General features: G+C 38.8%; 4 protein-coding genes and 1 pseudogene across 6 annotated transcripts; 2 read left to right on the top strand and 3 right to left on the bottom strand.

Moving 5' to 3' along the window:
• Positions 1 to 485: 485 nt before the first annotated feature.
• Positions 486 to 1,743, bottom strand: LOC145483588 (putative skeletal organic matrix protein 5). Its single transcript, XM_081462123.1, has 2 exons — positions 1,187 to 1,743; positions 486 to 1,084 (listed from the first exon to the last, which is right to left on the bottom strand). The coding sequence occupies exons 1-2, from the start codon at positions 1,283 to 1,285 to the stop codon at positions 566 to 568; spliced, it is 618 nt and encodes a 205-aa protein (XP_081318249.1). The 5' UTR covers positions 1,286 to 1,743; the 3' UTR covers positions 486 to 565.
• Positions 1,744 to 1,943: 200 nt separating this feature from the next.
• On the bottom strand, positions 1,944 to 21,472 carry LOC145483589 (uncharacterized). 2 transcript variants are annotated; one of them, XM_081462125.1, is made up of 4 exons: positions 21,031 to 21,472; positions 3,519 to 3,733; positions 2,554 to 2,695; positions 1,944 to 2,209 (listed from the first exon to the last, which is right to left on the bottom strand). In XM_081462125.1, the coding sequence occupies exons 1-4, from the start codon at positions 21,146 to 21,148 to the stop codon at positions 2,154 to 2,156; spliced, it is 531 nt and encodes a 176-aa protein (XP_081318251.1). In that variant the 5' UTR covers positions 21,149 to 21,472; the 3' UTR covers positions 1,944 to 2,153. The 2 variants fall into 2 exon arrangements, with proteins under 2 accessions (XP_081318251.1, XP_081318250.1); XM_081462124.1 differs by having other exon boundaries at positions 2,135 to 2,695.
• On the top strand, positions 4,386 to 15,893 carry LOC145483586 (uncharacterized; annotated as a pseudogene). Its single transcript, XR_014048938.1, has 14 exons — positions 4,386 to 6,098; positions 6,798 to 7,032; positions 7,913 to 8,021; positions 8,443 to 8,546; positions 8,780 to 8,895; positions 9,100 to 9,173; positions 9,986 to 10,263; positions 10,547 to 10,698; positions 10,908 to 10,992; positions 11,303 to 11,520; positions 12,482 to 12,574; positions 13,022 to 13,237; positions 13,735 to 13,821; positions 14,095 to 15,893. The product of XR_014048938.1 is annotated as an uncharacterized LOC145483586 (transcript).
• On the bottom strand, positions 16,679 to 17,983 carry LOC145483590 (uncharacterized). The gene is made up of 2 exons (XM_081462126.1): positions 17,718 to 17,983; positions 16,679 to 17,166 (listed from the first exon to the last, which is right to left on the bottom strand). Exons 1-2 carry the CDS (start codon positions 17,968 to 17,970, stop codon positions 16,685 to 16,687), a joined length of 735 nt encoding a protein of 244 aa, XP_081318252.1. The 5' UTR covers positions 17,971 to 17,983; the 3' UTR covers positions 16,679 to 16,684.
• LOC145483587 (uncharacterized) lies at positions 18,543 to 19,826 on the top strand. The gene has a single exon (XM_081462122.1). It carries the CDS (start codon positions 18,543 to 18,545, stop codon positions 19,632 to 19,634), a length of 1,092 nt encoding a protein of 363 aa, XP_081318248.1. The 3' UTR covers positions 19,635 to 19,826.
• Positions 21,473 to 22,119: the final 647 nt, after the last annotated feature.

Raw genomic sequence — 22,119 nt, 5'->3', positions numbered from 1 at the left:
CAAAATCCAGCCAAAATGCTTATAAAATGCAATTACAATAATTTCTGATATCTGATGAAGAGAAGTGGAAAAAAGTATGGAAGCATGTCGATAAAGTTAAGTTTTGAAAAGACGATTAACTCTAAAATGCTGAAACTTTCGGTAGCAGATGTTCATTCATCCTTCACGGTTTTGGACGTTGCTATGGCAACTTGCAAATTTCATGCAGTTTTGGCCAAAAATCCTAGTTGAGACTGAATTATTTTCAAATGAAGTTTCTCTCCTTTGATCTTTTTTTTTTTTGCAGATAACTGACTTGTATTAAGAACTGTTAACTACTCTACCTTTAATGTACATTTTCATTCAGTAACCAAGTAACCACTAAAGAGGTGAACATTATCCATTCCCCGATGTATGCAACAAAAATAATAATGATAATAATGAATAGTTGACGTAAAACACCGCGAAATGTTTTCCCATCACCACACTTTATTTCTTCTACAAAACACTAATTCTCGCGAATAGAAACGTATCAATGCTAATCCATTGACATGTTAAAAGCTTTTTCACAAAGTACTAGTTCATGTCACTGCACCAAAATATAACCCATGGTTTTGATGTGTTTGTCTCCATTATCTGGTGAGAGAGTTGCCTCGTTTCCACACGTGTTGCTGTCATCATGGCGTCCTCCTGTACCAAACCCTATTCTGGAATCACAGTTGCCGCAGTCATTTTCCTGATTGCTAGTGATGCCGATTCTTGCTTTCGATTGGGAAATAGAATTTCCCACAGCATTGAACCCTTCCTTGTTACAGTTGCGCTGTAAGGAGGCCTGTGAACCAATCAACTTCTTCCACGTGTTACGACCCAGTGAGGTGTTGCGGTATTGCCCGTCAGCGATTAGTGAGTGCAGAGAGTTGGCCGACCTGTTGATGACAATAAAGTTCATTTCTTGGCCGATCTTCATACCGAGACAAATCTTGGAGAAGGGTGTGCTCCAGTATGTTGGTAGCTTGGTCTCCTGTGTATCAAACCCAGTCTGACCTGCTGTAAGATTATAACCTTTCCTGTCGTTCCAAAAGTGAGAATTGTAGTGGAAAGTTGTCTGAAATTAAACGTGGCAGAAAGAAAATATTAGCTTAAAATGTCGATGAATGTCCATAATGCTTATTGTTTACATGGGACATCGCTGGGTAGAGGTTTTTACCTTATTGCCGTTAATCTTCATGGCTAGTGTCCATCCTCCATCTCCACATCCAAAGTTTTCCATGTGACAATAAACAGGGATCGTCTGCCCACGAAACATCAGTCGAAACACTCGACTCTCCCTGGACCAGTTATAGGGGAGAAAAGAGAGAATTGTGGAGGATAAGGCTACTTAAAGGAGTTCAGTCACAGCATTTTGAGCTAATTTTGGCCACGTACAAAATTACCTTTAAACTGAAGGAAACCTGAAATTAATAGTTTTCTAAGATAGAAAAACACCAAAGAGTTAACAATAAACCATTAAGGGAACACGGATGGTTAATGATAGAGAAGATTGACACGGATTACAAACGGTGAACTTGAAAAATTTAGGCTAAACTTTTCAAGATGCGCAAACCGTGATACAGCTCTCTTAACTGTCCAAAGTCAACGAGCCAGGCCAAAATTTTACTGTACGCCCAGAGGATTTTCCCAGTCTAGTGAAATAAACTGATCATCTCACTCACTTGACTGTATTTCCACTCGAGTTTCCACATGTTCGCAACTTGGTTGGTTAGTTTCGTTTCCTGCTGAAACGAAACGTGCAACGCGTAGTGTATGGTTTGTACGAGATGAAATCCAAACAGTTTAAATACCTTGCAATTACTAGTATAGTATCATTGAATGAAAAATTAAATAATAAGGGCCAAAAGTGATTAAAATGCGAGAAAAATGTAGACTGCTGTAACTGATTTCAGTTGCGCGATGGATTTCTCGGCGCTATTGGTTTCTTGGTGAAATCGTTTGCACAAATGTCCCTCTTCCTACACAGTAATGTTTACAAAATTAAGAAGAGATAGGGGTCTGCCTGGATATCTGTGCTTTTAAACAAAACGCCACGTTAGCGTCGTGAACTGAAGTACGGTGGGAAGTGAATCGAGAGGTGAACGACTCCGTTTAAATTGCCAAAACGGAATTTAACTGTGAACTTACTCCTGTTTGTCATAGAGTTCCTTACAAGAAGACACGTCAGTTACAGGGAGGACTGTAAAAAAGATTAAACGTCTGTCAGTTATATAAATTGTTTTAAACAGCGCTTGCTACTAACAAGACTCCGAGTCAATACAGTCAACGATCGAGCGATGTTAACCTGGTGTATGTTGCGGAGTGCAGGTTTTATTGACCATGCTGCGCGATTAGAGCTTCCAGTTAACTGGTTTCGTTAATATGCTACTGTCCTAAATCCAGTTACAAACCATCGTGTTGTTGGCCCCACCAGCCCCTGTGCAAGGTTGTTCCAGTACACCAGTTAATTTAATTATTACCAGTAAAATATGATGTACATTGAAAGTATGAGTACAAATGAAAGGTTTTTGCTGTGTTTCTTACGTAATGTTTCTGCTGTACTGAGAATGTTTTCACAGTGTGCTCCGGTGTACCTTTCTTTACAGATACATTTGCGGTTTCCGTCACATTGCTCCACGCAAATGCCGCCATTTTGACATGAACCAACACCGCATGCGAGAGGCTGCTGAGAATGAAGATAAATAAGAAAGATCCAGTAACCGGTCGATTGTCTTTTTTCTTACATGTGGACTTGAAGATTACGTGCTACTAAGATATAACCCCAAACGTCAGAAATTTAATGTCAATTCTCGTGCTTCCTCAAACCATATGCAGCTGAGACATGCCACCTAGAACTTACTGGAGGTAGGAGTAATGATGAGCTCTCGTGTGCTCGTAGTGAAACATCGGTGTTATATTTGAACTAGAGTCTCCCGCTCTGATCTTAGTTAATACATATTTTGAATTAAACAGCAAGCTTGTTCAAGGTATGTCGGGAACCAAGGAGTGACGCAGTGGAGAGAGCACTCGCTGGCCTCCTACCCTGTCGGTGCTCGGGTCCTAATCGTTAACCCGCACGGCGTCATACCGGTGCATGGTTTGAGATTTTTGTTGGTTTTCGTCCTTGGCCCGATGTTTTTCTTTTGGGTTCTCACCTTTTTCGTCCTCCGCGCAATAACCAACACAACAAATTCCAATTCCATCTGGTATGTGTTCCCGATTTGCAAGCCTTTCAAGTAATGCTAGAAGCTTAGAGGGACAAGCAAACTTTCGACGGGGTCAAACGTAAAAGACAGACATATTTTCATTGACAATGGTCTAGATTTGTTAAATTTTACCATATAAGTCCACTGAGCTATTAAAAGAGTGATATAATGAGTTATGCATAAACGAGGGACATCTTCACGGAGGCTACGTTTTCGGCTATACTGTAATGCATATTACAGCATCATTGCCCTAAAGTAGCGTCTTTTAAAGGGTGTGCATATTTTGACGCCTCGACGACTTACCTCAAACTCATAGTAACTGAACCCATCCAGGCCAATGAAGTTTTCAAAGTTCTTTTGCTTTTTCTCGTCATTGATCTGGCACACGTGTCTTAGCGATGTAGCGTGATCCTCGAAGTTGAAGGAAACGCACCTGGACTCGCGCATGCACCGGTGAGCACAATCGATCACCGAGGTGACCTGGTACTTTGTGATCACGTGATTTATCAGCACAGCGTCTCCAGGTAACACAAAAAAGACATTAATTTTGAGTTTTAACGCCTTCCCTTATTTGCGAAAAATTGTGATTCGTTATCGGCTTGTTGGAAGCGTTTGGTTGCAAGTCAGTGTTCATGTTGACTCTGGGCAGTGATTTCTTTTGCTTTTCTAAGAGCTACGATGTTATCGCATTGCGAAGACCATGAATTTACATAAAACAAGCTGAGCCGATTGATATACGTATTAACTTTTTTGTTGGTGTTGAAAAAACGATCCCCGACCAAAAATATAGACCTTAGGACCTTCCACAAAAAAATTAAGGGCATGGATGACCATTTTTTCGTTGCTTATTTAGCTTCGGTGCAGCGACAGTATTTATACTTCTTTACTAGGGGATTTGAAAAACGCTTTAAATTCAATGAAACAGCAGTACAACTTAAAAATATTGAAGATGTGATACCAGGATTCATTGTAAGAGGTAAAAAACGTTCTCTGGTAAAATTGTTTAAAGTTGTGAGCTTTCAACAGCCAGTCTGCTTTTTTCGACGGACAAAAATGAAATGATAAAATAGACCTAAAAGTTTTTGAATATAACAAGCGAATGGCATATATTAAATAGAATACGTGTGAAAGAATGCAAGAATGCTAAAAGTGTAACGAGCTTTATCGGAAGAAAAAAATCACCACAGGATTCGGGAGATGATCTGTAACCATTCAAACTTTGTAATTACATGACATAAGATGTCTTTTAACATACGGTGAAGAGGTGTTTGCCGACTAATTAGTCTCTTGGATTAGGTCGATAAAGTAGATCTCACTAGATGACCAGCTGTGCGAGGATGGAAGAAAAAGCCTCGCGAATACGCGTGCAAAGCGGAGACTGACGATTGGTGCTTTTTCAAAAACCGAAAACCTTTTATAAATCAAGCGACCGAAGTTCAGCTCTTTGCGATCTGAGCAATGTCCGGTCATATCTGTCATGGTCTGTACTATACGAAGGATATTGCTCATCAGTTAGCATGATTGTATACATGCGATACATTTTCAAGAGGAAACATCCCAGCGTTTTTTAAAAGGCAAATTATGAATCAAAATGGCAAATAAAGGATTGCAAAGCGATACTAATTCCACGCGACGCTTTGCCTCGTAAGAATGTGTCACGCTCAACCACGTAACGCGCGATAGATGCGTAAGGTGACGTATTACCATTGTTGTACGTCGCCATTAACACGAAGGTACCACTCGGGGTCTAAAAGTTAAATGTTGACTGCAGTGGTAATATTTTACTCAGGCGGGAAATTTAAGTTTCAAAGCAATGATGTATTTTATTTCGACATCATCCACGGCACCGGCATGGAGGAAGAACAATCTCCTCCAGTGCCATCGGAGTTCAGCTCTACGCGTCTTGCACGGGTCACAAGCGCGTTCCTTGACCCGCACAAGAATTGGTATGTTTTGACGAAAGAACTATGTGGGGGAACGAGACCAGTTGACTTTTTAAAGAATGGCGTATTTAAGATTTTTCCCGATGAAGTCAAAGTAATCGCTTCGCGCGAACTCGAGCCCGCCAATTTATCGAGATGGAACAGACAGCCAAGAAATTTATGCGTGGCTTCGTCTTTTGGCCTATGTGCTGGTCTGTTAAGACAGAGGGAAATTCCAGCTGATGGTCTGATCAGTTCGCCCTCCTTCCAGTCGGTCGCAAGAATTATAAATTCTATCACCCTTGATTTGGAGCCATTGACGCCGCCGAGCAAAGTTGATTCTGGCGGGAAAATGGTTTACCTCGATCAACTCGAGAGCAACATCCAAATCGAGTCGCTCAAGGCTGAGATGGACGCACTCCAAGCCGAGATAAGAAATCTTCAGTCTCAAGTACAAGAAAAAACTCTGGGTGATTCCATCTCGCTATCAATATCTTCTCCAGAGTCTACGAAATCGCTGACTTGTTCGGGTCGATCATCGCCAACATCCCCATCGACAAGCAGCAGTTCAATTGAAGAAATTAAAAGCAGTCCACTAGGATCGACGACGAAAAAGAGGCAAATAGCAAAGCAATGCAGTCAGGTGATGGCTTCCCTCAACGACGTCAGTGAGAAGTATCGTGAGTCAGTATCTTCTGTGTTGGGGAACGGGTTTATCTTCGGAAATGAAAACGAGAAAGAGCAAGTGAGAGATACAATTTCCGAGGTCGTGGATATGGTCTTGGATGCCAAGGGTCCCAAGAAAGGCTTATCTGATCTCTTATCATCGTCGACCTATGGGCGAATTATGAAATCCATGAGAGTTCCAGATTGGGCGCTTTTGTTTTTTAAGCTTCAGTCAAGGCTTCCTGACTCGGCGTGGCAGACATTGCTAAATTTGACGCAGCTTGGAAAGAGTGGAGTGAGTATACATTCTTACTTAATTTTATTTCTTTTCTTAATTAAATCAATTAACTTAAGGTGACGATATAAATTACTGAGGAATATTTGATGATTGTGAATGATCACCTGTACATCGTTTTTATCACTTTTTTTAAAAAAAAATTTAATTACATATTATTGCAGAACAGCCCTCGTACATGTATATATAAGGAAGTAGTACATGTAAAAGTTCTATTAAGCCCCGATCTCTGTCAACAACCCCTGGTTTTAATAAGCCCCCTGTTTGAAAGTTGGTTTTTGTAATAAGCTCCCCTTCTCTAATAAGCCTCCCAACCCCTTTTGAAACATGAGATTTTGTAATTAGTCATCCCCGCCCTGTTCCCTCTTACAAAATCATTATGTCATGCGGCCTAGTTGGTTTGTTTTTAAACAAGTACACACTCAAACACATAGTACAGTTTGCTGCTCAAGGTTATTGAATAATAGAGTTTCACTGCAGTTGTTTGAGTTTTGTAAGTTTGTAAGTTTTGTATTTTAAGATGAAAAGAGCATGTTTGAAGATTTCCATTTCAATCATTGACATTAATTTGTACAGGAGAATTTGCCTGCCAGTTTCAAGCAAGACTTAGTGTGTCCGTCGAATTTCATTAGTACAGTAGGATAACTTATGCTATAGTTTAAATTTTTGTTTTTTAACAATTATATCCATCTTGTTAAGAAATCTGATGATACACCTGTGCTGCTCACGAAAAATGAGATCAGAGCCATCAAGAAGCTTATCTTCTCTGTTGTGAGGAAAACATTGAAGATTGACAGGATGAATGCTGATTTTGATGCATGTGATGTAGACCTAAGTGCAGTGCTGGTGTGGGCCATCCGAGAACAGCGCCTCTTCTCGAATGACACTGAGGATATGGAATTTAATATCAAGCTTGATGGCCGTCCTCTTGGAGGTGTGTACAAGTTGTTTTGGTCTTTGTCCATTGTGACAACAATTGACAGGTTAATTAAATGCTGTCAAAACAATCGTTTGGCCTTGAACTCCAAAGTTTAAGAAAAATATTGTTTTTGCGGCTTGCCTTTAATTGCCATGTAGCTATTATATTTATTAGAATTACTGCCTTGGTCTTGGGACCTTAAGGCTGGGCACTTATTTCAGGTGGGCGCTTATTATTTTTTCAACATTTTTAGTTAGTAAGGACATTAATTTTTGGATAATAACAAAATAAAGGGCAACAAGTTCATTTTGCTTCAAAATAATGGAAAAAAGTGCAATAGCTAACACGAACAAAGCATAAGCAATATAAAAGTCCATTGACTGGGTCAAAAATCTGAGCAATTGTCAGTCAGGTTCACATTTCTCACTCGATTTTTATATCTTTTTCTATCTTATCCACTTTTTTTATCTCATCCACATAATAATGGCATAATGGCATAATAATGGCATAATCCATAATGGCAATGAGTGAATTCACCGGTGCTGCCCCTTCAATGTTGGGAGTCAGTGGGTGTGGGGGCTAATTCATAATTTTTGGGCTTTCAGAGTGGGAAGTTATTCAAATAAATACAGTAATGGCCTGTCGACTTCTGTCTTAGACATTCAGACCTGACATCTGTAATCTGCAGTGCTTTCGAGCTGGATATAGCTGTCTTTACTATTGATTGCTCAAATGGTCATTGTTTGGATTATGTATACAGAAAAATCTTTACAGAAGTATATTATATATCAGTGCCAGGTTTTCTCTAAGGCACTGAATTGATATATGTTATGATTCTGAAGAAGCTATATATGTGGGAGCAAAATATTATTTATCCTATATTTTTGTTCAAAAGGCAGAGATCAGGTAGCTGTGGGTGTAGCTCCCATTGGCTTTGCAAACAAGAGTTCAGAGAGTGTACTGTCCATCTACCCACTTGCTATAGCAAACTGTAAAGAGAAAAGGTCAGTGCATACACGTCATAATAATTAAGTGCTTAACTGAAATAAAGAAAATAAGTTAAATTACCTTTTCAATTAATGTCAGTGTTATTCTCCTGTGGAATTCAAAGGCCTGGGTCAATGTCAGCACCACGTAAATTTGCATGTAAACCCTTCTAGGTCTGTGCTGTAGTCATGTGGGGCATTTGAAAACTTGAAAAATCCCTGTAGCACTTGTTAAATTTTGTGGGCTGTTTAATGTAGCGTATCTGGGAGGAGCACACTTTTTGAGTAAATATGGTGTCCCGTCGGCCTTCTGCATGCTGACAATCTTATTTTTTTTAATTTCAAGTGAATGTTATTGACTCTGTATTGTGAGCAATTGCATTGCAGACAACCTAGTTGTTGAGTACACTTATTATGTGTTTTTCTACTTCCAAATTAGAGACAATTTAAAGCAGCTCCTGAGAAATCTAAATTCCCAGAAGAACTGCATTAAAAAACATGGCATTGTAGTGGATGGCAGAAAGTACAAAATCAAGTTCACAGGTATTACAAAATTCTTTGATTACTCCGTTAGATGTGTATCTTGAATGCAAACAAAATGAACTTGGACCTTCTGTTCCAAGCTCTCCTTTGATCAGAGTGGTGAACACATTGATTTTTCTGTATGATGTTTGTGCATTTATGTGTGAGAGGTGTTAAGTGAGCTGGGGCTCACTGTATTATACTTTGCTATCAGTACAAGTGTCCCTAACACCTCAAGTACAAATTTTTTACAGTAACTCTGGACTACAAAGCCCTGTTGCTTCTTCTGAATAAGAAAAATGATGAGGACTTCACTCTCGGTGGAAAAGGCTACAATGTTGAATGTTGTGCCTATTGCGATGCTATTAGGGTAAACAATATCTCTAAATACAGTATGCATATCCTAGTTATTGTATTGAATATAACAATTATTGACTTCTGCCATTCATATTGATGTCATATAGACTAATTGCTGGCTTACAATTCAGATGTAAGTGAATAAATCTAGCTATGTCCAATTGTAATATTGTGTGATATTTAGAACTTGAAATCTTTTGCTGTTTATTTATGAAAGGCTTGTACATCACATGGAGCTGATCCCGATGAGGCATGTTTAGATTGCTTAAGATCAAAAGCTAACATTGGAAGGTAACTAAAAGCACAATTATTACAAGTTCAACTCACCCACATAAAGGATAGGCCCTGAATTGACCAAATTCCAGCACTTATAATAATTATCATTATGCACATGTATAGCTGGAACAATGTTACATGACTATATAGTTTGGCCTAGCTACATATCTATGAACACAAGGTTCTTTTTTGTACGTTATACTCCCCAATATTTTCTTACATTACAGGCCATAACAAAAAGTAATATCTGATATCTCAAGGTGAAAACCATCACTGTTTCATGAGCCAAAATAATGTGTCCAACTTGGAAAGCTTATTTTATGTACATTCCTGAAGCTTACATTCCAGAAGGCATTCTTGTTACAGCCAAATTCTGTATCCTGAAGATCCTTTAAAATTAGTATTTCCATGACAAGCTACTTAAGTTTGATATAACCAGACTCTGAGGGTGTGTTAACTTTTGAGGTACCTGCATGTACTATATGTGTATTTAATTCTACACATCCTTAACCTGGGCCACATTTGCAACATGGTATGCACAGTGTGTGTTAAAATATTGTTTTACTGCCAAGAGCATGGTATGTGTTGCTTTGGTTTAATCTGTTTTATCGGCTTGGTTCAATTCATAAACATCCTATAAGACTCTTGTAAGTATAGCAAACTAGTTAACTACAGTAGCTGTGTTTATTATACCATTTATACTTTTTTTCTGTTGCCTTCAATATAATGTGTCACTGGTATACATTGCACTCTACAAGATCTAATGAACTGCTCAATCACAGGCTTAAAAAAAGTACCGGTCCAACCTCCCTTTTGTTATCTTCCAGAGGTTCTGGTCTTCGAGAAGACCTCAACTTTCTTCTTGAGGAAGATTTGTGTAATGTCAATTTGTGTTCTCTGCATTGTGAAATGAGGAACTGTGAACAGCTTTTGGGGTCCCTAGGCTTGTTTGCCCATCGTATTGGAAGCCTCGACAAGTTAAATGAAGCTTTATCTAATTATGGGCCTGAAAACTGCAGAGGGTTTCCCCGTGTCACTGTCAAAGAAAGGAAAGGACAACAAACATCTATAGAAAGAGCAAACATACATGTGGCCTCATTCTCAGGTATAGTTCAGAACAAGATACAATATAAATAGGAATGTCCATAGGGCATAATAATTGGTACAGTAATCTTAAAGGTTTTTTTTCTTGGCATTCTTGTCAGCTGAACCAACAGTCATTGACAGTCTCTGTATTGACTGCCTCACTGGCTGTCTACATGAATTAAGTAACCTATTTCCAGTGTGCACTATTACAATTTTGTTATGACAAAGGATTCTCATAATAACAAAATAATATTGTTCTTAATGTAAATCAGCTCATAAACCTTTATTTGTTTTTGTCACAGGATCTACTGAAAGAGCAATTTTGAGAAATTTTGAGGAAATTGTTGAAAGATCACTACCCCTTGAAAAAGTGAAAAAATACTTCCAGGAAAACCGTGGTTCATCAGAACAAGTGATCTTAGGCTATGTTACCTTCTTCGAAGAGCGTATTGTGGTAGGTCTTGACTTTTTACTTGGAAACTGACAATGAATCAAGTTCTAATGTACCATATTACAGTGTATAAATTTTTGTACTGTGAAAAATAATTTTTTTTGTCTTGGTTGGAGAACAACTTGATGGGTCAAATGCAGTCCTATAATCCTTGATTGGTTCTGGTATAGAAAGTAAAAGTAGCTAATAGTACTTATTTTCACCTTTTCTAGTTCATAAATGAGATACTCCAAAAAGGTACATTTGTACGTGATCTTGGCTCAGGACAAGAAACAGTCAACTTAGAGGACACAAAAGGTACTAATCTTGCAAACAAACTTTAGCTTTTAGTTGTAATTCTTTATTGTTGTGCAGTTTGACATGGAAAGTTATACACAAGATGTGTAAAACTGTGGTGTGTACTTTGTGGTTCTGGTCAGAAGATACATCCATATGTGTTACCTACCCCTGAAGAGACAATTTTTCGAAAGGAGTAAAAATCAGATTACTGTAAAAGAATTTTCAGAAAAGTTGTCTATAGTACAAACAAAAAGCCCTTGTAAAGTGTACATTTTGCTATGACAGCCAAATTTCTTAAAGTTAAATCTGCACTGGTTTTATCTTTTAGAGTTTAAATTGTTTTTGGAAAACCATAAAGAGTATTGGGCTCTAAAGCAAAGAGAAGCAGATGAAAGGTACATGGAGTTAGCACAAGGCCAGGTGCCAGTTAATGAGCCAAAGCAGAAAAAGAGGAGGAAATCGAAGAAAGAAATGCTACCAGAACACACCAGAGATGATACTTTTTCAACATATGCAGCTGAGCTTCAAATTCAGTTTTTTGTGAAGGTAAACTATTATTATGAGACAAACGGCATTTGAAGTTCAGATTTCAAATACAGCTGTACTACCCTGTATGTTACAGGCAGTTTTAAAATTTTTGACCAGTGAGTGCCATTTTAAGCAAAGCTAATCAATATGTGAGCCTGAAGACCTCCTTTAATTTGTTCTCAGAAGTAGTCACAGTTTGGGAAAGGAACATGATGCTGCTAAGATTTCAGTTACCATTTAAGCATCAAAAAGGGATTGAAATTATTATCACCATTCCCTTTAGTCTGATTTGTCAAGCCTGATCCATTCTGTTATTGATTGAAATACTAAAATCAGATGTTAATTAGCCTTCACTTATACAAGTTTTCTAAGGTGGAAATGCCAGCTTTTTTTAAGGCCAATCATGAGCAAAAGCTCATTTTAACTGTACTCTTTAAATGTCTAAATATCTCAAATTGTCCAGTCTACTTAAAAATGTGTTTACCCTATTCTTTATGAGGTACCAACATTCTCAGTCTTCCTGAGCAGCTTTCTACTGCCTATGACCTACACTCCTATAGATACTCAGCCACAAAAGCATGGGATAGCCTACCTGGCAATTTGAGAATACTCCTGAATCTCCATGATTTTAAATGTTATATCAGCCAACTAAATTTTAAATTGTGATCAGCTGTAAACATGTACATGTCTGTATAGTAGGGAGTGGGAGTTAATTAGTAGCATAGGACATTTATCTTCTTGGAGATATTAGTGTTTATGGCTACTCCGTAAATCAAAGGTGAAATAAAGTTTATGTGTGTATGTATGTAGGAGAAGTACCTAAACATACATGTACAAGTAGACATCTACAAATCTCTTATCGTAGCAATAATGATTTATTTCAGATCTGCAGGTATGCCTGCATGCCCCTCTGTAAAAAAACCATTTGCATGGCTCTGGTCTTCAACTGAATAACAACCCTGCCAAATATTAATTTCAGGTCTGTTGTGATTGGAGAGACATTGCCCTTACGATACGTGATAAAGTATTTAATCAACATGAGGAACAGTTGATAGACATCCATGATGTCAAGGTAACAAAATACTCTGTGGCTTTTAAGACAGGGGTTTTTGTAAGGGGGTTACAAATTTATTGTATTTTTCTTTGTATAGGAAATAATACCCATGCTGGAACTAGAATTTTAAGTTATTAATGGCATGAAGAACCATTGCTGCTACTGTTGATGTATCATTGACAAAAGGCATTGCAAAAAATGTGATCCAACATTATGCCAGGTAACACAGAGGTTCTAGGTTTCTTCTCTTCACTTTCAAAACATTGTATTCTTTTTGTAACTGAGTTGCTGGCCTTTGTAGTAGTGACAGTCCTTCATTTACCAAATTACAGTATTTGTGCACAAGTGCTGCTATCCCTAGGGCCGCTACTGTAGTAATCAGGAATTGTTGTGAAAGTTCCCATTCAACCATTGTCTTAGCATATTGGAAGATGACTTTGCATTTATTCATGGTCTTTGTTTCAGTGCAAAGAGTGGGGATTTCTGTTAAAGAAATTATTTGGCCATCACCTTGGCATAGGGGACTACGGACATCTTGTCGTGGACCCAGTGCAATGCTGTTGCGACATTTTCGTTCCCTATATAAATATTCTGGCCAAGGATTTGAGTCTTCACACAAGCTACACAGGCAGTTGTATTCCAGGGCCACAAATCATGATTGTTCAGGACAAGGCCAATCTTGTAAGTATGCATAAATTTTAAACATGTAGAAATAACAAAAAAAGAAAGTTAGTTATTGAAACCATGGAAAATTGCTTTATAGCTATGGTTTACAGCTACATGAAAAACTTATTGAAAAGTCTTTTTTTGCAACTAACCTTACCCTTGTAGAAACGAGTGATTCATGTTTGACATTATGGTGTCGTAGAATGCCTGGACAGCCAACTAAACACCTATTTGCAATCAGTAAATTCCATTGTTGAAAAATAACACTTATACACAAATTTTAATGTTGATGGAAACTGCTTTATCTCCAGCTTTTGCAAATTAGACATGACGTTCTGCCTTTTGAAATGGTCACATAGGGGCAGAGTTTTAATTTGAATATTTGTGTTCTGACTTGTCGGTTTAACCCGAGTAGATGTACCTTATAGTCCCACTTTACTCGTTGTTGTTGTAATACATCCAAGTTGAAATGGAATTGCTACAAGCAAGTGAAAATTTCCATTCATTTTCAGTGAACCAAATCCTTACTCACTGGTATACAACCATGCTTTTGTCACTGCGGTATTCATTCCAACAAGCAAGGGAATGCATCATTTCAGGTTAGTGTTGAGGGTTCTTTTTATGTTTATTTTATCAAAATGTATTTGAATTTGAAAAGTTTACACAGAGAGCTGGAACAGGTGTGAAACTGGTTCAGCCAGAATTGCATAAAAAGAAGGAAGAAAAATTATAATTTGTTTCATGCAGAGATGGTGTCCTATACTCCATTGCTATATGCAGCTGATTCGCGTTTGCTGCATGACTGAAGTTCGTTGTTTTGCTAACCAAATTTACTTACTGAGTGTGATTTTATATTGTGTGTCCCTCCTTAGGCAAGAAGAAGTTTTTTTACCGTGGATGTGGCTGGAAAAGCATTGACATGAAATCATGGACAAAGGAGAAAAGAAACTGGATAACGATGGTTTGTGACTTATTTAGCCAAATGTTTGGAAATGACTTTCTGGTATACACATACACTGTTGATCATGGTACCAAAGTTAGCGATGAAGATTTGTCAAGACTACTGGAGTATGATCATGATTATTGGGAAGTACAATACGCCAATCATGTACTGAATAATACGGAGCAATCATCTATCAGAGAGGGTGTAAAAGAGAATCTTTGTAAACCAAGACCCCCTCTCAACACTCACTTGCTAAATGATGTTCCTGCAAGCCTGTTCCCCGCTAATTTGGGCAATGACCAACGAGATGATATACCTGCAAGTGTGATGCAAAATTGCCAAAGTCAAAGTTCACCAAAGCCCAAACAAGAAATGCATGAGGACTCTGATGACTGCAAAATTGAGGATGTAACATCTTCACCACAGGGTCTTGCCAAAGATGTCTCCAACATAGAGGCCGATTTATGTGCTCCCTTGCAGAATGATGTCCCTCAAAATACTGTTCCAGAGTTTCAGAGTCACCAAACACCTGAGCAGGTGACTTGTGAAGACACCATCGATGATATGTCAGCAGAATCGCTTGTCAGTGGAAGTTCTTGTTTTTCTCCCATCACTGAAGGAGGGCAACTTGATGGATCAAACCAGGCTGCCTTACGTGTCTCTATGGATGAAGCCACCACAAGAGCGGAAGTGGCTGCACTATTCAACCTAATACCACCTATATCAAGTAAACCGTCCTCTGGTCTTCATCCAGTTCGTGATGCTACAACAATTTCTGATCCTTTCACATTGAATATGCGCCCTTGTGAAAATGTTGTCAAGGAAGCTGAAAAGCTTCTTGATGATGAAACGAATAAGGGAAACCATCCATCTGGTATCAACATAGTGGGTATTGGACAGTTCTCCGAACGTCGATTATCAGTTTTGAAACAGTTTTGCACCATAGCAAATACTAGACATAAGGTGTGTTCTGAGGCAAATTGGCTCAACCAGTTGAGGTGCTCATCACCAGATTTAGTGAGGATTCAGGAAGCCCTTTGGCACCAACCAGCCACTAATATAATCCTTAGGTTTGGAAAGAAAAGTATTGACGTTACTTCATTTGCAGATCTTGCATTGGAAAGGTATATTGACAGTTTTGTAATAGACATTTCCATAGGAAAGTACTTAGAAGAAGCAAGAATGAACGGAAATGACAATACACTTTACTTTCCTTCAGAATTTTATGACTGGATGAAAGCACCCGACATCAATTTCAAGAAAAAGTGGATGGCGAGAACAGCATCTGAATTGAAGAATTTCAACACCCTCCAGCAAATATTAGTCCCAGTCCATATGCCAAACCACTGGGGTTTGATTTATGTCAATTTGTCAAGGATGGAAATGTACTTTGATGATGGACTAAGATATGTTCCCCCATTTACAACCCTTCCCACAATCAAAGATTTGTTGGAACTGCTGACAATTATGTATCCATCTCATGCGACCCTCCAAACAAAGTTTTGGGTAAACTGCAACCACTTCAAACGATTTGGAATGCCAGATCAAAGAGTGAATGATTCGAAGATGATTGGTGCTGGGAGCTGTGGAGTTGGTGTTATCATGGCAGCAAGAGACTTCTTGGAGAGGGGCCCTTCATGTATCAACAGCTTTGCGTGGAGATACAGTGACATGGACTTGCATCGGAAAAACCTTATGCTTCAGATTCTTGATTGGGCCCACGTGTAAATTTAGTTTGTTTAGCTTGCAGTGACAATGCTCCGGTGCAGTTCGTTCAAATTGAGCTGTTGCTATCTCACACCAAAATTTATCTTTTGTTTCCTGTTGATTTAATTTCCTTTTCAACTAACTTTAAACTATTCTGTCTTTTTTGGGTGGTCAGTTCATTTGAGCTGTTGTTATCTGAGGGCAGAATATAATTCCCTTTTCAACTAACTTTAAACTATTCTGTCTTTTTTGGGTGGTCAGTTCATTTGAGCTGTTGTTATCTGAGGGCAGAATATAATTCCCTTTTCAACTAACTTTAAACTATTCTGTCTTTTTTGGGTGGTCAGTTCATTTGAGCTGTTGTTATCTGAGGGCAGAATATAATTTCCTTTTCAACTAACTTTAAACTATTCTGTCTTTTTTGGGTGGTCAGTTCATTTGAGCTGTTGTTATCTGAGGGCAGAATATAATTTCCTTTTCAACTAACTTTAAACTATTCTGTCTTTTTTGGGTGGTCAGTTCATTTGAGCTGTTGTTATCTGAGGGCAGAATATAATTTCCTTTTCAACTAACTTTAAACTATTCTGTCTTTCTCGGGTAGTCAGCTCAGTTACAGCTTTTTTCTTTTCCTTTATTTTCGTTCGGAACTGCCACTGAAACATCAATATTCCACCAAATTGTTTTGTCATTGCATAAAGTTAACATCTGTAGCGTCTTGTTACACAGTGTTTTGACGTTATACTTTTTTCACAATCTCATATCCGAGAAATAAACATGGCCTCTTGTTTATTTGTAACTGGAAATTGCGTATTTTAGGAAAAATTTACTTTCGACACAAAAAATCGTAGTGTTAATTTTCCGTGCCTGTTAGTCGAGAACATTTCCGGCCACCACAACAGTTCAAACTCTCTTGTAGCCCTTCCTTCACCACGTCCCACAACAATTTGAATTTGAAGCGTTGGAAATTTGTTCGCAGTACGTTCGTGTGCCCTTGCTTTGGCTGCTTCAAGTGCGGTTCTTCCATCTTGTTCTTCGGTAAATGCAGATATCTCCTCGTCTCCCAGGTAAGCCTTTTTTATATGCAGTTTTACGCCGCTCCGTTTCTGTAGGGCGTCAACCAAATCGCTAATGTGATAATCCCTGTACGACAGTACTTTGGAGGTTTCCCTCCATATAGGGGGGCGTAGATGTCTCTTCTCCCGTATGCTGTTGATGAATGCATTTGGCATATCCGCCAGCATAGCCTGGAAGTATTCTTGTGGCACGTCATATCTTTCCACGCGACACCATTTACCTAATGCCAGTAAAGGAGGAGTCATAAGAGTCCAAACCTTGCAGGATTGATACCTCGCTGCTGCCCCCCCCCCCCCTCCCCCCGAAAAAAGTCTTAATCATGCTCTCCTTTTGGACTAGTAAGTGTGCGTCTCCCATGTCATTCGTATGTTAAATTAAGTATTGAAAGCTTCCCATGCATTCAAATAAAATGGTCAAACCAAAAGAGGAGTTCATTCGTGAGTCGATTTGAATTGGTGACTTTTAATGCGTTTCAACGTATTACCTGAGCTCGTACCTACTATTGAAACAATGATGGTATTTTTTTCTCGACCGGAAGTACCATATTCCTGCAAATAGTTCAATCTAATATCACTTCCATAGATTTACTTCGCAAGAGATTTTATTATCTCGTCTATAGGATAACCTGCGATCAGGCCCAATTTTAGCATCGCTCTTATGTCCTCTTATGTCGCAATTCGCTAATTTTCGTTTCCCATGGGAAAAGGTTTACCATTGAAGCGAAAATAGAGCCTGGTCAAAGGTTATCTATAGGGTTGTTATTGCTCTTACCAGGAGCTTTGGGATGTAAACAGGAATTCATGCTATCCACAAGGCCCCCGATCCATTCTTTATAGGTCGCCGACCTGCGTCCTTTCTTGGTTGTTCGCGGAAGCTGTACGACTTCTTCGCCTTTGTAAAAGGGCAAATATGAAACCGTTTCCGCTTGGCTGTGTTTTACAAGTCTGTGTCGCAGAAGCGCAGCCGTTGTGTTGAAGGAGCAAAGGCAAAGGTCACAGCGTGTCTTATATACCACTAAGGCCATCACTTCCAAACCAAAATGCGAAATTAACCAAAGAAGGCCCCCGAAAAAACTCAGATCTTGAATGTAGCTCTGCGATTATACACAATGTTGTGTTGCGAAAAGAGGGCTTTGCCAAGTAGGGGAAATGGAATGACATCTGTCAGTTTGGCACAATCACACAAATGATTCGGAACAGACAATTAGTATTTTATTGGGGGAGGGGGCACTGAATAACTTCTTTATCTCTTTGCCGTGAAAAGTAGTGCAACGTTAGTTGGATGATATTCTTCGGGTTCCTGATCGCTGTTTTTGTTTTCTCGAAAATTTTGCAGCACATTTCTTCAGTTTCTATATTTACTAAACTTTTTGTTTGAGAACTGTCGACTCCCACTACCCCACAGCAGACCCTCGATCTTTTTGAAAGGGATTATAGTTCTCACACGCCGGAACAAAGGATCAATAAGAGCCGGAAAACATGATTGTAGCATTTGCTCCTGAGTAAGATTTGATCGTATGCTGCTCTTTGAACGCATTTTGCATTTCGTGCTCGTCTCAATCTCCTTTCATTTCTGTGGGTGTTGGAAGCAAGGAGAATGGCGAGAAACAAGCGGAAGAAACTCGTAGACAGAGAGAAAATGAAAGGCATTCGGATTGAAGCAAAGAAACGATGGAGGAATAAGAAGGCGAAAGCCAAATGTCTCAAGAATGCTGTTGAGCTTGCTCGCGAGTCAGAAGCTAAACCTGCAGTTGTTGCCGAAGCAGTGCGACCGTCCATGAGCTGTCAGCTTCCCGAGCCAGAGCAAGGTTTTGCTGAGCCAAAACCGGCCAAGCATTGTGAAGCAAAGAAAAGCCCGGTCGTGGTAGATGTTCTTGGATCAACCTCCAAAACCAAGAAATCGGACGAGGCTCGAACCCGGGTATCTGCACCATTGAAAGAGATAAATCCTTCGGAAGTAGTGAGATCAGAAATTTTTTTGGGCTGTGGATCTTTTGGCACGTGTTACCTGGCCTACTACAGAGGGATTTCGGTAGCAGTAAAAGAATTTAAGCCTCGGCAGTCAAGGTCACAGGATGAGATAAAGCAAGAAGTTCTCAGAGAGGCTCAAATGATTGGCCAGCTCGGTGACCACCGTGGACTGCCTTTACTGTTTGGAGTTATCACTAAATCACTGCCGCTGCGACTGATAACTCAGTTCCATGGCCAGAACAACTCTTGTTCAACATTACACAAGGTTATCAAAAAGGGGACACTTGACAAGCCTTCTTGGATAGGAATTCTGAAAAAAATAATGGACGCTCTCAATCATATGCACAAAGCCGGTGTTGTTCATAACGACATCAAATCAAACAACGTTGTGCTGGAAAAACCTGGAGAACAATGGAATCCCGTAATTATTGATTTTGGGAAAGCGCGACGCATTGCCAACCCAAAACCATTGATGGATTTGTCACCTTCCGCACAAGAAGAATACCGGCGGTCTTACCCACATATCGCGCCAGAAATTGTTAGTGGAAAAGGACAGCAAAGTGTAGTTTCTGATGTCTTTTCTTTCGGAAAGATTGCGCTGAAAATTTTAAATTTATTGCCTACCGCAACAGCGCTTTCTCTGAAAGTGGCGAAGAAATTAACCTCTGACGATCCACCAAATCGCCCATCATTAAATGAATTTGCTGCTGTTCTATAGACACGGGACTTTCAATCAATTGTTACACATTGTTATACTGCGAACAATTCCAGCCGATTAGCATGAATTGACGAATTTTCATTTTTTCCATAACTCGCTTTCAGTATTATTAGCCTATTAGAACTGTCAAGACTGATGGACGATGGTATATTTCAATATGACGACACGAATTGTTGGTGTTTTACTGTGCAATAAATGCCCTTAGCACGCAAACAAATTTATGCTGTCTTTGATGATGTGTATTTGCTTAAATTTATCGTGATTTGTTTAATGTTACGTTAGTCTTTGAAACAGGGAAAGGGGCTCAATTGCAAGAAAAGCGTGAATGGCCGGCTATTCCAAAAAAACTTTTCACGCGAACTAGACGAGAATCCTCGCGCTGTGGTTTTATCACGTACACTGCGTGTGCTCGTGGGAATTTATCAATGCATGAGGTGTTACCGAAAATCCCATTAACTAATTATATCAGTTATATTCTTGGTCAGGAGAATGTGAGAACTGCGTTCTTATGTTACAGGTCTTAATTGGTTGACGGTAGATTCAATCTACCGTCAGACTAATTTGCATAAATTTTTTCGCGCCTTAAAGCTCGTTATGTTAGCATTCTCGCATTCTTTCACACGTATTCTATTTAATATATGCCATTCGCTTGTTATATTCAAAAACTTTTAGGTCTATTTTATCATTTCATATTTGTCCGTCAAAGACAGCAGACTGGCTGTTGAAAGCTCACAACTTTAAACAATTTTACCAGAGAACGTTTTTTACCCCTTTTATAGCAGTACAACTGTTTGTTGAACGAAAGGAGGTAGCGATGGGCAATGAAAGAGTAAGCGAGCCTTTGTAAATTTCTCCTACAATTTACTTACAACTCTTCCCGCTCCTATTTTATTTGTTTAGAGAGATATTAGGCTTACCAAGGCACGTGCCATAAGCTATTGTTTTCCCGCGGTCGTTTGGTCGTTTGGAAGTTTGTTTAAATTATAACCGCAAATTAAAATACTGATATAGAGAATCTATACGACTGCAATCCGTTAGCAAGATGGTATACGGTATCTCTACCATGCAGTTAGTTTAATTCTTGAAAAGAGGTTGACGTGCAAAACCAAAACCAAATTTCGAGTCTAAGAAGAAAGAAAAGCAGCCGTTTTTCGTTTCGTGTTCTTATGAAACTGAAAAAGTGTTCTTTTTCGACGCAACACTTTCATTCTCAGTCAGTTTATTGGACCTGTTTCAATGGCAAATGATTTTTAGTGTTGCTTGATTCATATTGTACCAAAAAAATTAAACTCCTGCTTAAAGAAACCGCCAGGAACAACAAAAACCGAGTTTAACTTTTAACCGATATCCCAGTTGTACTTCATTTACTAGCAACATTGTATTTGAAGTGACTTACCTTGAGCTTTTTTAAAGAAAAACCGCTTAGTAACACAAACGTCTTCACCTCGTGCATGATCGCACCGTTCGGTGAAAAGGATACAAAACACTGCAAGCGTCACTTTGAAAATCCCCATCTCACATGCAAAGGTCACGTCCACTAGTAGAAACTGTTTTTGAAAATAGCGCCTAAAGAAATGTGATTTACTGAAATGAGGCAATATGTCTAATGCACTATTTGTAGCAGAACTCAGGCTAACTCGTAGACGAGTGAGGGATTAATATAACAGAGATAGAAGCATCAACTGTCGATAAAAAACAAAGGGAACTTACTTTCATTGAATTTTAACTATGAAAGACTCTAAACTTTAGCAGGTTTGTTGTTCGCGGATGAAGAAACAAAGTGTATGTGACATAAAATTTCAATAAGAATAAATATCTTTATTTATGAGTACACCTGCTTGGCTCCAACCAGGATAATACACAGATGCTTAACTTACTGAGGGAGACAAGTTACTAAAACATGGGAAGCGTCACAAAGATAATTCATTCCAGGTTCTCTTTTAAATCTGCGTTGAGGTTAATTTGTGTACGATTAGTAATAAGAAAGAAGAGTTTTATTTAGTATTCCGCCTTGAAAATTACCAACAGTTACTAGCGGTGAACTGTCGGTTTATATTTTAATTGCAGTTCCATGGCAGTTTTACGAACTGTAATGAGAGGAGGAACATCTAAATGTCAGTTTAATGTCATCACCATATTGCCAAGCTCATCAGCTGGCAGTGTGATCGTTTGAGAGAGAAACACAATTTGCAGTTTAAAAGTAATTTCAATGTTTCTCAGTTGTCATCAGTTTTCGTGCAAGTTTGCACCTTTTCCTGTCTGCTGCTCCGCACAAATGACCCTAACAGACTAAGATAAAATTCTCGTTAACACTCTAGTAAAGAACCAAAAATTTCTTATATCCAACTGAAGAGCCGCTTTTCCTCTATATACAAAAGCTGGATGACTGAAATGTAAACATTAATAAATATACGAAGATTTATGTCAATATTGAAAAACAAAATGATTATTGATGCAAACTTGTCAATTAAAGTCTTTTTGATAA

This window comes from Orbicella franksi, chromosome 4, assembly GCF_964199315.1.
Source record: "Orbicella franksi chromosome 4, jaOrbFran1.1, whole genome shotgun sequence".
NCBI lineage: Eukaryota > Metazoa > Cnidaria > Anthozoa > Scleractinia > Merulinidae > Orbicella > Orbicella franksi.
Note: the sequence above shows the minus strand (reverse complement) of the source record. Positions and strands in the feature narration are given on the sequence as shown.